The sequence below is a fragment of the Peromyscus maniculatus genome, chromosome 2 (genome assembly GCF_049852395.1).
Source record: "Peromyscus maniculatus bairdii isolate BWxNUB_F1_BW_parent chromosome 2, HU_Pman_BW_mat_3.1, whole genome shotgun sequence".
Taxonomy (NCBI): Eukaryota; Metazoa; Chordata; class Mammalia; order Rodentia; family Cricetidae; genus Peromyscus; species Peromyscus maniculatus.
Genome location: NC_134853.1, coordinates 83490090 through 83505223, shown reverse-complemented (window position 1 = coordinate 83505223; position 15134 = coordinate 83490090). Strand labels below are relative to the sequence as shown.

The following is a 15134-nucleotide window of genomic DNA, read 5'->3' as shown; positions in this document are numbered from 1 at the left end:
GAGATCCTGCCCTGACTTCCTTTGATGATGAACAGTGATCTGGAAGTGTAAGACAAATAAATCCGTTCTCCTATATTAGTCAGGGTTCTCTAGAGTAGCAGGACTTATAGAATGAATATATGTGTGTGTGTGTGTGTGTGTGTGTGTGTGTGTGTGTGTGTGTGTGTGTGTATGTGTGTGATTTATTAGAACCACTTAAAGTCTATGGTCCAACTAATCCAACAGTGGCAGGCTATGAATCCCAAAGAAGAAGGCTCTAATGCCAGTGAAGGAATGGACTTGCCAGCAAGGTGAGAACAAGCCGGCAAAGAGCACAAGCTTCCTTCTTCCATGTCCTTACATAGGCTTCCTGCAGAAGGTGTGGCCCAGATTAGAGGTGTGTCTTCCCACCTCATGATCTTAATTAAAGACTTGTGTCTTCCTACCTTAAGATCCAGATCAAAGTGTGTGTCTTCCTACCTCAAAGGTCCAGACGAGAGGTGAATTCACCTACTTCAAACTAAGCAAAAGTCTCTCACGGGTGTGCCCTCCATTTCTTGATTGTAGTTCATTCCAGATGTAGTCAAGTTGACAACCGAGAAGAGTCATCACATACCTCCCCAGTTTGCTTTCTGGTCGTGGTGTTCCACTGCAGCAGCAGAAGCCCTAACTAGGGCACTGTGTATTAGCTGCTTTTCTGTTGCTGTGAGAAAACACCATAACAAGGCAGCTATGGAAGAAAGAGTTTATTTGGGCTACAGATCCAGAGGGATAAGAGTCTATCAGAGGGGGTGGGGTGAGGTGGGGGAAGTGGGGGGAGAGGACAGGGGGAGCCATAGCAGTAAGGTGCAGGCGTGGTAGCTGGAGCAGGAAGCTCAGAGCTCACATCTTCCAAAGCAAGCTGGAAGCAGGGAGAGCAGACTAGAATTGGCAGGCTGCTGCCGCCCCACCGGAACCTTTCCAAATAGCACACACCACCAACAGGGGACCAATGGGAGATAGTGTCATTCCAGCTGCCACACTGTGCAGGTGTGAGGGCCAGAGTTCAAGTCTGCAGAAGCCATATAAACAGCCAGCACACTCATGTGCATGCTCATAACCATGGTGGGGGCCAGGGCCAAGACAGGGGTGTCACTGGGGCTTGTTGGCTGCCAGCGTAGGTGTGGGTTCAGTGAGGGACCCTTTGTCAGGAGAATATGGTGGAAACTGATAGAGCAAGACGCCTGAAGTCCTCCTCTGGCCTCCACACACGTGGGTACACCCCCCACTTTCACCCAGTACAGACACTGCTCCTGCAATTAAACAGTGAGAAATCTTAGATAGCCAATACGAGACATTTTTGTTTATAACATGATACAAATTTAGTGTTTACAGGGGTCTGAAAAAGCTCTTTCAAGCAGCATAGTTTGGTAAGATAAGGAAACAATCATCATTGTTCACTGGGTAGAAGTTTTTCTTTTTTAGTAATATACAAGATTCTGGTGTCTCATAAAAGAATGTTATCTTAAATTTGATGAGATATGGCTGGTGTCCGCATACTTAGAGGGCCCCATGGCTCTGTAACATTGAGTCCCACCTCAATTTTGAATCACCTTTACAGAGACGGTGCCGGTTACACGCATACTAACAGTCAATGGAAGCTTGCTAGGAAAACGTTTTTGCTGACATCGTATATGACCATCCTTAGTGTTTGAGAGTCCCGTAAACAACAACCGCTTTCACTGGGTGCTGGGGACTGAGCCCGGAACCTTGCATATGGCTCGGCAGTGGCTCTCTGATGCTGAGCCATGTTCCGCCCCTTCCTTTATCTTACTGGGAACTTTGTTGTTGTTGAAAGGCCTGTTGGACTTGCCCTGGGAGTCGCCTTTTCTCTTTTCTCCCATCTCTGTGCTGTTGCTGTGGTCAGTGTTCCGGCTGTCAGGCTGTGGTAGACACTTTGGTGTGTGCCTGTCACCAAACACCTGCTCTGAATGGCTTTTTTTTTTTTGGCTTATGGTTCCCGAAGTTTCTGTTCCTCCTGGTGGAGCGGGCATGGCAGAGCCGCAGCCATGGTGGACCTTGTGGGGGCAGCTGTTCACGTGGAGGTGGTTGGACTAGAGCAGGGAACAGGTGGAAGGCGGGGCCAGGCTACAGTTCACACAGATCCGTCTCTTGTGGCCTCCTTCGGCAGCCGGTTTCTGGTTGGTTGGTTGGTTGGTTGGCTGGTTGGTTTTTCGAGACAGGGTTTCTCTGTGTAGCCCTGGCTGTCCTGGAACTCACTCTGTAGACCGGCTGCAGAGATCCCCCTGCCTCTGCTGAGATGAAAGGACTGCATCTCCGTGCCTAGCCAGGCAGTTTTTAAGAGCTTGGTAGCACCCCCCACCCCCATATCACCAACAGCTGGGGGATTACTGTTCAGAACGGGAGCCCGTGGGAGTCATTTCAGATTCAGACTTTAGGGCGGCCACTTTTTGTTCAACCCCACTGCCACCCTCGTTTGTGACTTACCTTTCAAATTTGGCTATTATATCTTTCGCCACACAGAAAAGTTAACTTCCTTTAGTCAAAGAATTCTTTAATTAATATTTAGGGGCTGGAGAGATATCTCAGGGCTTCAGAGCACTTGGCTAGTATTTCAGCAGACCCAGGTCTGGTCCCCAGCACCCGTATGGTGGCTCACGACCATCTGTAGCTCCAGTCCCAGGGGATCCAGCACCCTCTTCTGACCTCCACAAACACCAGGCACGTATGCGCACAAACATGCATGCAGGCAGCACACACACACACACACAAGAAAAATCATTTTAAAATTAGTTTTTGTTTCTTAGTGTGTCTTTCCTACCTAGGACTATAGAACTATTAATTCTTTTATATATTTTATAGTGTATTTTAAATTTAAGTTTTGCTCCAGTTGAGAACATCTTTTTCTGATTATATCCAGGTAGAAATCTACTATTGCTTGGCCACTGATTTGAAGTGCTGTTTTCTCATCTCTAAGGTCCCCCGAGTGGCTAGGCCTACTGATTGATTCTGCCCTTCCTTCCCATTGATTAGTTTATTTGTTCCTTTACTAACAATAGAATATTTCATTACTCCAGCATTCTGATCATGGCAGATCCCACTCCTAGAGGGGCAAAACCTCCCACAAACCCACAAAGATTGCTTTTTAAAGGGGGGCGGGTACCCTTTTTAAAGTATGAAGCATGGAAAAACAGTAAAGAGAACACATCTATGGTAGATAAGCGAACTAGGAAAAATATCTATTTAAGAAAGATCTCTTGCTGGGACCATCACAAAGAACATGGAGAGGTAATGCTGTATTTTTCGTTTAAGACTTACTTTATTCGTGATTATGTGTTTGTATGTGGGTATGTACGTGTGAATGCAGTGCCCTCAGAGGCAGAGAGGTTGCTGGATTCCCCTGTGTCTGGAGTTTTAGGTGTTGTGAACTGTCTGACCCGGGTGCTGGATGTTCAGCCCTTATAGTTTTATTGTGTCTGGCCATGTCCCTTGTCAGTTGATTGCCACCCCCCCCACACACACCATTTGCTTTTTCTCATTAATCCCCCCAAATAAATTGAGCAGTGATCGTTTTCTGTTTGTTGAGTGTGCCAGCTGGCTTCTGCTGGTTCTATTTCGTGCCAAGCTGGCTTCTGCTGGTTCTATTTCACCCCGTGGTTTCTTCACTCTTTCCGTTCATGACGTTTCTCTATGCATTGTTTTCTTTTATATCCTTTACCAACTTTTTATGTTTCTCCCTCCTCTTCCTCTCCCTCTGCTTCTACGTTTTTGTTTTTCAAGACAGGTTTTCTCTGTGTAGCTCTGGCTGTCCTAGAATGCACTCTGCAGAGCAGGCTGGCCTCGAACTCAGAGTGCTGGGATTAAAAAGGCCTGTGCTACCACACCCGGCTGACTTTTTTTTTTTTTTTTGATAATTCTGTTAGATTTCTCTTAGGCTGCTTGGAGTTGTTATCACTTCAGTCGGGTCTTTTCAGTTTTGTATTTTGTTATTTGCACTAGTTTCCTATATCACTGAGAACCCGGTGTCTTAAAACGGCACAGGTCGACTGTCACAGAGTCGCGGAGGTCAGGCACTGCAGCCGACGTGTGGACAGCCCACGTGCCTGTAAGGGGCCGACGGGAGACCCTGTCTCCTCACTCTGAGTGTTTCGAGTCTGCTTATGTGTCGACTCCAGCTCGTGGCCCCACCTTCCGCCACTTTGCTCTCTGCAGCATTCTGTCACTCACAGGGCCTCCCTGCATAGTCCAGCTGCTCTGCCTCAGCCTTGAAGCACAGGATTCCAAGAGAATGCCCCCGTACCGTCCTCCCTCCAGTCCTCCTCCTCCTCCTTCTTTTCATCTCCCCCCTGCCGCCTTCACCCCTTTTCCTGCCTTCTGGTGAGATGTGTGTGCGCCTGTGCATGCCCATGCATGTAGAGGTCAGAGGTCGTCATCAAGTGTCTTCCTCAGTCACTCTCCACCTTCGTTTCTTGACTCGGAGTCTCTCACTGAACCTGGAGCTCACTAATTCAGCTGGACTGGCTGAATGAGCCACAGGGATCCGCCCACCCAGGGATGAGGTTACAGATGCACTCACCTGGCCTTTTATGTGGGTGCTGGGGATCCAGACTCAGACTCTCATGTCTTCACAGCCTGACTGTGACTGACTGAGCCATTCTCTGCCCCACCTCCCACCCCCAGCTTTACATCCCCTTTCCTTAACTCTAATCCTGTTTTGTAGCGATCCTGGCTATTCCATTGAGCCTGTCTGGATAATCCAGGCTAATCTCCTTGTCTCAATCACCCCTTGTAGGTCATACAGCCATCGTCTCAGGGGCTGAGGTTGTGCATCTTAGGGCATCACCCAGACAATCATGCTTTTCTTGTACACGGGAAGAAAATGGCTTGCTCCCCGGTCCATCTATCTGAATGCACTTTGCCGAGGTCCTGCAATCTTGTCTCTCTATTGTCTCCAGGCAGTGGGTGTGCTCTTCGTTCCCCGAGACTTACTGGCTGTTGGGCCCCTTTCCCGATTTCATCTTGGCATTCATACCTCATTGTTTTCTTGTTTCTTGTCTAGAATGTCCTGACTAATACCAAATAATAGCCTTGAGACCAGACATCCTTGTATTGTTGGTAATTTTACAAGAAATTGCTTAATTATTTTACCACTGAGCATGGTAAATTCTAATAAACGTGATTACGCAAAAGGGCTTCTGAGAAGTTGAGTCCCTGTGAACCAAGATTTAAGTCAGGAATATATTTAAATGTAGTAGCCATTATGAATATGAAAGTGACCACGCAGTCTCTTTTATTCCACTAATAGCTTTTCCAATCATGAGTGTGTATTCTGGGAATAAATTTTTTCTTCGTCATAATTTGTGTGTGTGTGTGTGTGTGTGTGTGTGTGTGTGTGTGTGTGTGTGTGAACTACTACCCACTTCTATGTGCTGATATGTACATACAATTTTACTCAAAAATAAAAAATAAAAAGGCTGGGTGTGATGGTATGCACCTTTAATCCCAGTAGTTAGAAGGCAGAGGCAGGTGGATCTCTATGAGTTCCAGCCCAGCCTGGTCTACAGAGTGAGCCCTATCTCAATACAGTTAAATTAAAATCTTACATGTATGAGTCTTGTGCACCTGCACGTGTGTATGTGTGCCATGTGTGTGAGCAGTGTGCATGGAGGTCAGAAGCGGGGATTGGATTTCCTGGGACAGGAGTTACGGATGTTTGTGAGCGACGCTGTGGACGCTGGTACCTGAGTCCGGGTCCTCTGCAGGAGCAGCTAGCGCTCTGACTGCCGAACCATCGTCTCTCCAGCCCCGTTTGCTGCTTTGTCCCCTGTGTGTGTGTCAGCCAGTGAGTTTGGCACAGACTGGTGTTGGTTTGCCATCCCCTGTGTGTGTATCAGCCAGTGAGTTTGAGTTTGGCACAGATTGGTGTTGGTTTGCCATCCCCTGTGTGTGTATTAGCTGGTGAGTTTAGCACAGACTGTCTGGTATTGGTTTGCCATCCTCTGTACAGCTTCGGCACTGTGAATCATCTAGTTACACGGAACTGGAAACCAGTCTACTTTTTGTGTGATCTCACACTGGTGGGCTAGTATTGTTCATGCTGGCATTTTTAACTGGGCGTGTCGCTCAGCAGAAGGATGCTTGCTAGCAAGTGTGAGGCCCCAGGTCGAACCCTAGTCCCACAAAACAGAATAAGCAATAACATTAATAACAAAAAATAATAGCATTAAATATTATTTGCACTTTGAAGTGTCCAGAGACTTAGGTCTCTTGGGTCCCTGTTCCTACTCTCTCCTACCACCTCTCAGTAACCGAGCAGTGGGGTTGTATCCCCCAGACCCGAGGTTCTTCCTCCCTTGCTGTCTTGCAGCATCTGAAGTGAGGTTGTGACGTGTGGAGCAAGTTTTCTCATTGTAAACATGCTCAGCCCACACAGGAGGGTCACATCTACCAACTCAGCTTCATTCATAGACACCTGTCGGGTCGGAGGTTTGCTCAGGATAGCCCTGCTTCCCATGGGACTTTCCTTTCAGGTGCCTTGGGAGTTGTCTTTTAATTGTAGTCACTGCAGTGTTCCTATGACATGCCTAGCATTTCAGCTATGTTATTTCCGGGCTGGGGAATAGTTGTAGCCACCTTTGCTGTCAGGGTTGGCAGTAAGTAAGGTGGTCCGGTAGCTGTGCTTTTGGAACAAATTGTTTAAGGTTGTGTTTTGGCATTTAGATCCATGAGCATGAAAATGAGCAGATTTCGAGAACATGGTGTGGAAATACAAGTCAGGGGAACCTCACTTTTTCACAAAAAGCCAGGCTGCTTAAGATGGCAGTTTTCAGTTCCTCAGAGAGTGATTCTCCAGCTGAAATGTTCCCTTTAGTGCAGAATTTCAAACAGATGCCCATTGATTCCCAAAGCCCAGGGCAGTGAGTTCTAACTTAAGCCTAGTAAACCCAGGGGGTTGACAGTGACTAGCCTAAGTATTTTAAGAGGGATTTTCTGACTGGGTATCTTTGGTTCTTAAATCTTCCCCAGGACTCATTCACTTAAACACGGACTTGGTGTCTTTTGAAAACTGCTGCCACTGACTTCTGAATCAAAATACTGCTGAACTCATCCTATGTAAATGCTTTCCTAGGAAATATTTCAATGAAAAGTTAGTGGGTTTGTGGGTTTTTTCCCCATACAGTATAAATTCAGTTCTTTTTTTCCCTCTGCAGCAAAACAGACCATCACTAATATTTCAATATATAATGAAACCTGCCTGAGATGGACAAGCCTGAAGTCAGCCAGTGTAGAAGAGATGTATTTAGTAAGTTTCTAAAATTTATCTTACTTGCAGATATGGGTACTACGTGGAAGGCTTAAAACCTATCTAGGGCTGTTGGGATGGCTCGGCAGTTAAGAGATGGCCCAACTGCTCTTTCAGAGGACCCAAGTTCAATTCCCAACGCCCTCATGGCAGCTCCCAATCATCTATAACTCCATTTCCAGAAAATTCACTACCCTTTTCTGACCTCTGCGGGCACCAGGCATGCACACGTACATATGCATACATGTAGATAAAACACTCATACATATAAAATAAAAATAAATAAATCTAAAAAGAAATTTTAGATCTACAAGACTGAAAAATATGTTGCGGCTGCCGTTGGCAGCAGATGTCGTGAAGACTGAGTAAGAAGCATTGACGGCCACTTCCAATGTTTGTCTGCAGACAGACTCCTTGGGGGTGGTAAGAAATCGTGAACGTTTCTCAAGTTGCGTATCCTGGTGCAGAGTCAATACCCAGGCAGAGGCTCTGGTAGGAGTCCAGTTATCTTTGAGCACACTGGTGTCTGTGCAGAGCCCAGGGTCTATGTGTGCTGCCCCGACAGTCAAAGGCAATCTCTGAAGCTAGGTGATAACTGAGTGAAAGGTGGTCATGGGAAGAGAAAGGTCTCCAGCTTCAGCTACTGGGATGTCCCGAAAAGGAGCTCCCTAATCAGGCTGTGCCTGGTTAGATTCCTGATTTTCTCTCCAGGAAAATGTTCTTTGGCCATGCTTCCGTGGTTTTGCTGGCAGGCTTCCACACTGTCTGTGCAAGGATGAAAAAGAGCAAGCTGCCTGTATAGGGGCCTCTGAGCTTTGCTCTTTCATCTTATTTTTGAGACAGTTTTACTGTGTCTCTTAGGCTGGCCTTTGTAGACCAGCATGGCATAAACTACTCAAGAGTGTCTGCTGCTCCTGCAGCAGCCCAGAGTTGGGTTCCCAGTACCCACACAAGCTCACACCTGCTTGTGATCCCCACTCCAGGGGATTCAGTGTCCTCTTTTGGCCTCTGTGGACACCTGCACAGAGGTACACCCACCTACTCCCCACACACATAAATAAAATATAAAAATATAAATAAATCAAGTCTCCTGAGGGTTGCAATTCCAGCTATCAGCCAAAACGATCAGTTTGTGTACTTTTACTATAAAATATATGTGTTATCCTCATGGTATTGTAATCACCACATGTACAAAATATGTATAGTGTTGAAAATTGACTTTATTAGATTATTGTTGCATTTACTTCTTGAAAAAAAAAAACTCTAAAGGAGAGAGGGGATGAAGAAGGGAGTGGGGAGAAAACTGGTAACCGTGTAGGTCTCGAGGCATTCAGAACCTTCAAGCCGATGATTCACCCTGTGAGCTTTTTATCTTTCAGTTCCACATTTGGGGCCAGAGATGGTATCAGAAGGCATTTGTTCTGGAAATAGTCTTTAATACCACCAGCAGCAGCCAGGCCCCTGAGATATGCCTGGACCTGCATCCAGGTACCAACTACAATGTCAGCCTGCAGGCTCTGTCTTCAGCCCTTCCTGTGGTCATCCACCTGACAACCCAGATAGCAGGTAAAGCTTGAATAACAGCATGTGCGTTCATGAAGTTGCCGCAGAGCTCTTGGTAGCCCAGATAAGGAATACTGTTGCTTTCTGTCATGATAAACGAAGCTTGAAAGAGAAGCTTGAAAGAGACGGGAGGAAGGATGTGGGATTGGAGAGGGGTCTGAAGAGGCCGACAGCTGTGCCTGCACTGTTTAATTATCTGAAACAAAATGTCAATTACATTGAAATGGTGTAAGCCTGTGAGTTAAGTCCCTTCTGGGTGTTTGAAACATTTAAAACGTTTCAGCGAGGCATGGCGCTTCATACCCACAGTCAGTATTTGGGAGTTGGAGGCGAGAGTCAGGAGTTCATAGCAAGTGTGAGGTCAGCCTGAGCCAAACCCCCAAATAAACCAAACAGCAGCAGCAGCAGCAGCAGCAGCAGCAGCAGCAGCCAACAAGTCTAAGACGTTTCATACCTGAAAAGATTTCTTGTTGCTGTTTTCTAGTGACACATTAAACTAGTGTTCTAATTGTAGTGAAATGGCTCAGTGGTCAAACTGCTCACTGTACAAGCACCGGGGGGGGGGGGGGGGGGGAGGGGGGGGGACGACCGTCACTCGCATAGAATGTCAGGCATGTGACTCAGGGCTGGAGTCAGGCAGGCAGACTCCAAGGCTTGCTGATCAGGTAGCTAACTGAATCAGTGAGCTCCAGGTTCAGTGATAAACCTTGTCTCCAAAACTAAGGTGATGGTTCCACTGTACATGCCGCTAAGCCCGAGCCCGGCATTTGTCCCCGTAGCCCACACGGTGGAAGGACAGAGCCAGTCCCATGAGTTGCCCTGTGACTTGCACACACTCACACAGTGAATGTATCAATAGACTGGCATTCTGGAGCAACTGCCTTCTGGCAGGTTAGTGCCGGGAGTATACTAAGCCTTCTCCCTTTAGACCTCCAGTCAATTCGCCTTCTGCTAACTTATCCCTGCTGTCTTCAAGTCTTTGAGCCCTGACCCCTGGCCTCCAGCCCAAATGTCGTTTCTTGCTTTTTGTTTCAGTGAGAAATGAAAAATGCTGAGGTGGAGATTCATTTCTCACCCCTTCCATTCCTACCTTCCTTCCATATATATGGCCTTCCCTTGTGTCCCTGTTCCTGTCTAAAGCTGCCATCCCCTCCAGTGTGTGCTCGATGACCCCATCCCTCCTTGCCAGCTTCCATCCAGTGCAGAATGATTCCCGACGCTCCCAAGCCCGTATTGCAGTGTCTTGTTTAACAATGAGCCCCCCCCTGCCCCCCAGCTACTTTGCCCTCTTCAGCCTCCCATCATATTTTCTGTGTAGCCCAAGCTGGCTTCAATCAGGTGGTCCTCCTGCCTCAGCCTTCCAAGGGTTAGGGTTGCATACCGGCATGCGCCACCACGCCTGGCTTGTGTAGCCATTTTCCTGTTCTCACTCCTGGCTGCCGCTCTCCGCCACAAACGGTAACCTTAGCTTTCACCATGCTTTTAAAGGATCACCTCGCAGCTACGGGGTCAGTAAGAATGTGACGGTGCTTGCTCAAAGGTCTCCAGCGAGTTCTAAAGCTGGACTAGAATCCATTTTTTTTTTTTTTTTTTTTTTTTTAGCATAGAGCATGTACGCCAGCCCTGGACCACTTCCTTTAACTCCCCCCATCTCCTTCCTCATCAGGTACTAGCTGTCTCCCCCTCTTTCGCCTTCTTGCTTCTTCTTAAAGAGGTGAGAATCGTCCCTGCTCCAGGCTTTTCCATTGGCATGATCTCTCTGTGATTTCCCATGAGCACTCAGGTGTGATTGGTGCCACCTTGTCTCACTCTGCTCCCGGCTGCTACAACTGACCGCAGATTGGGTGATTTACAAAGAATGGTTTCCTTCAGTCCACTGTTCTGGATGTTGGAAAGGGCGGACTGGAGGACAGCATCTGGCCAGAGGTGGTGAGAACCTTCCTGCTGGGCCATGGCCTGGCAGAGGGTATCACATGGTGAGGTAGAGAAAGCATAACCAGACAGCTGGGTTTTATTCAGACCAACTCTCCCGGTAACCCGTGAGTCCATAAATGGATTAACCCACCGTAGTAAGGACAAGGCCCTCACAACTCTATCACCTCCCAAAAGTCCTGCTTCTCAAATACTGCTAATGTGTGGGCTTTTGGCACATGATATCTGGGGGACATATTTAAACCACAACACCCTTAGAGGGCTTCACCTGACCATCCTTTCAAAAACACCCTCCTCACTCTCTACCCTGTTACGTTCTTTTGAAGATCTCTTTACTTATGTGTACGGGTGTTTTGTCTGCGTGTACATCTGCACCCCAGAAGAGGCTATCGGATCCCATGGGACTACAGTTATAGATGGTTGTGAGCTGCCATGTGGGTGCTGGGAATTGAACTCAGCACCTCTAGAAGAGCAACCAGTGCTCCTAACCCCTGAGCCATCTCTCCAGCCCCTACCCTATTACTTTCTACCACTCACCCTCATTGAATTTCTTCATAGAACTTGTTTTTCAGATCTTAAAAACTGTTTTCTTATCTTTCTCCCCCTCTAAAAGTGGAGTTTTTTGAAAACAATTTTTTTCCGTTGTTTCTATATTGAATTCCTCAACAAATACAAATGACACTTAGCACAATTAAATCCATGTTTGTCAAATAATGGGGGTAATTGATGCTGAGGAGTTAGATTATAAAGTCTAATTTCAAGAGAAATTCTGAGTATTTTGTGCCAGAGACAAGTGATGCTCAATTGAATGTTTATAGAGCAGAATAGATGTTCCGTGTCCTCGTCTCTGGTCCTTGTCATACTTGGGCAGGTTTTACTGCTTTAAAAATATTTCAGTTACACTTTATTATTTTTATTTTCTGTGTGTGGAGCCAGGAGAGGGCTGGCCATGGGATATATGTGTAAGTCACAGAACAACTTGCTATAGGTATTTTGTCTTTATTTATGTATTTTTGCTTTGTTTTGAGGCTAAATGTCACTCAAGTGTCCTGTATCTGTGCTCACGACCACCAGGGGGCACTGTCAAGCTGTTCAAGTTCACTGGGGCAGTGCAGCCAGTTTTAGCACATTGAGATCATGGCTGTTATATGACCTTGCTTTAGACTTGGCAGGTTTTTTTTTTTTTTTTTAAAGCATGAAAATTCAAATTGGTAAGACTTTATAAAGAGTTGAGGGAGAAAAAAAAATCCCCTTTCGTACCATAGAAATGAGAGAAAAGAGAACCTGGTATGTTGATGTGAAAGGATCCTCCAGATGTGTGTGGCATTCATTGTTTCAGCAAAGCCAGGAACTTGGAAATGTTACCAGAAGTGTTAGGTTAAGGATTTGGGTCTGGAAAACAGAGCGGATGCTTTCCCAGAAGAAAAGCGGGTGGAATTTCCCTTCCGTGAGCCTCCCATTAAACTAAATCTTACTGATGGGAACGATGAAAACAAGAACTTTAAATATATTGCTGACCTCAGAGGAGATGAAGAGGAGTGTAGGGACCAGAGGCAGGAGAAAGCAGGAGAGCGGATGCTGGCTGGGGGGTGGGAAGAGGGGATAAGGGAAGCTTCTGGCTCCTGACTCCTGTGCTGCACGAGGCGGCTCATTCTTCAGAACAGGCTCATTCATGCTCCTCTTTAGGGCAGGGAGGAGAACAAACAAGCTTTCATCTTTGATGTAGACCCCAAGGAGTTTTTCTTTTCGTAGAGACAAGGCAGGAAACCAGAGAAGTGGTGGTGGTGGATGGGGGGGGGGAGTGGGGGGCAAAAGTAGGTGTACTTGTGGGTGTGATGATCAAGTCCAGTTGTTCCACGTGACATGGCTGTTGTTTGAAGTCAGCTGTTTCTTCTGGAATGCGGAAAGCCGGAGGAGAAAAGGGGAAGGGATGGAAGGGTGGAAGTCATTTCTCTGTTTGACTTCAGTGCCAATGCTGGGAACTCACGTGGGAAATTTCCTGTCTCTGCTTGCCTTCGTGGTAAGAAAAAGAGAAGATGCTCTTGCAGATGTGCAGGAAGACAGCCAGGACTTCCTGTTCTCTCCGCCCCTGCCTCTGGAACCCCTGTTCTTATCGCTGAGTGACATCACGGGGAGGGGAGGCATCATCAGGACCACTTCTCCTGAGTTTTTCTCCTGCAGACTTCTGTTCCATTTTGGGTGACCACCAACTATTTAAAGGTTTGGCACCCTGTGTCCTCAGTGAAGACCCCATTCTCCCCAGCTAGTTCCAGGGCACCTCAACGGATCTTGACACCTGGGTACCTGGTGTCAGGGGGAGCTAAAGTTGCATTAGAGGTCTGGATAAGGATTGGCTTTCACTCATCTGTTTTCCTTTCAAAGTCTTTGATAAATATAAGCTGTTTGATTCCTGGAGACACAGTGTTGGGTCAGGCCAGAATCTCCAGTGCTTCTGCAGCTCATGCCCTTGTCCCATTCCATGAAACATCCGAGCTACTTTCTATCCCAGATCTCCAAAGTAAATGGCTCAGTGGGCATGGGCCACTCTCCACTCCACTCACTAAAACCATTCAGTTCCCGTTAGTCTTCATTGAGACCCGATGACCTCCCCCCCGGCCCCCGTGGAAGGAAATGGGCTACTTGGGTCACTTTCTTGCATAAATTTTAACCATATAAAATGTGTATGAGGCTGGGAGTGGTGACGCCTTTAGTCCCAGCGCTTGGGAGGCAGAGGCAGGCAGATCTCTGAGTTCAAGGCCAGCCTGGTCTACAAAGCAAGTTCCAAGACAGCCAGAGCTACAGAAAAACCCTGTCTCAGAAAAACAAAACAAAACAAAACAAAACAAACAAACAAAAAAGTGCATGGGAAGGTTTCCTTAGATCAGAAACCTAAAAGCCAGAATTGCTGTGGGTGTGATGGATATGGTAGAAGGACCATGCTGAAACTCAACACTTGAATTCAGGTAATATTTATTAACTGGTTATGTACAAATACCTATGCAAAATGCTGAGAGGTATACGGTGGGGCAGGTCCTCACAGCTCTGTGGGTTGGGAAGGCTGGTCTGACCTTGTGTTGATGTCTTATGGTGGACATTCCCATTTCTTTGTTTCTGTGAACTTCTGTTGAGCACATCTTGGTTGCATGGAGCCATGCCTGAAGTTTAGCAAAGAGGTGTGTTCATTTTTCCTCCTACACTTTTGTTCTAGAAATCTCAGGAAGGCAGCGTTATACCGAGTTCTCAGGCAGTAGAATTGTGTTTTGATTTAATCCCGTATGCTTATACTATAAAATTGGGACCTTTGCTTACTTTTGGTACAGGTAAAATTTCCTTTTTAAAGAAATTCATTGTCATTAGTTTTAGGTGAAAAAAATGTTAATACATTTGCATTTATAACATTTCTTTTTATTGATTTAGTGATTTGTTTATTTTAGCAGTATTAATCTTTAGATATATACTATACATTTTCCATATCAAGATAATTTATTCTTTTCATTTTTTTATTTTTGGTTTTTTGAGACAGGCTCTCTCTGTGTAGCTTTGTGCCTTTCCTGGAACTCACTCTGTAATCCAAGCTGGCCTTGAACTCACAGAGATCTGCCTGCCTCTGCCTCCCAAGTGCTGGGATTAAAGGAGTATACCACCACCGCCTGGCTCTTTTCATTATTTTTGACATTTAGACATTTTAACATGTGTATAGTATATATATATATGGGTGAATGTGTGTGTGTGTGTGTGTGTGTGTGTGTGTGTGTGTGTGTGTGTGTATGTGTACATATCTGAATATGGAGGCAAGAAGTTGATGTGCATCTTTCTCTATTGTACTCCACATTATGTATGTATGTATGTATGTATGTTTAGGAAGAACCTGAGCTCAGCATTTTGACTAGACTGGCTAGCCAGTGAGTTCCAGGGATCCTCCTGTCTTATTACTTCTCCCAGCCTCTACCATTGAGGTTATAGATACACTGTCACACTTGGCGTTTACATGGACGTCAGGGATCCATACTCAGACCCTCAAGCAATGGGGAAAGCTTTATATCCACTGAGCATCTCTCTAGCCAAACAGAAACTTGAAAATTTCATATAACATATTCTACTGATGTCTTAAAGTTTCGTCCTCCAATGGTACCAAAAAACAGATGTCCCCCATGTCTGAAATTTAGGATAATTTTTGTTCTCTGGTATTTTCTTAACTTGGCAGTGATCTGGGCTCATTTAGACTGTTCTGACTTAAGACATGAAGCTGAGTCTACATGGGAATTTTCTTCTCCTTGATACCTAAGCCGCCTCTCACTTGCCTTTGAAACAGTATCTGTATTATCGTCTCAGCTTGTTGGACTGTGTTTTTCCTGGA

The 15134-nt window shown here is 46.2% G+C and overlaps 1 protein-coding gene across 11 annotated transcripts in view; it reads left to right on the top strand.

Annotated features, from left to right (window-relative positions):
- The window catches only part of Susd1 (sushi domain containing 1), a 123429-nt gene that overhangs the window by 80873 nt on the left and 27422 nt on the right, over positions 1-15134 (top strand). For 9 of the 11 annotated variants that reach the window (XR_013049141.1, XR_013049140.1, XM_076564286.1 and 6 more), the window contains exons 11-12: positions 7191-7282; positions 8662-8848. The exons of the other annotated variants lie outside the window; for them this stretch is intronic. Coding sequence is in view for 7 of the 9 variants with exons in the window: in XM_076564286.1 (XP_076420401.1) it covers positions 7191-7282; positions 8662-8848 (279 nt within the window). In the remaining 2 variants the exon portion in view is untranslated. The remainder of the gene's footprint in view (positions 1-7190; positions 7283-8661; positions 8849-15134) is intronic. 11 annotated transcript variants of the gene reach the window in all.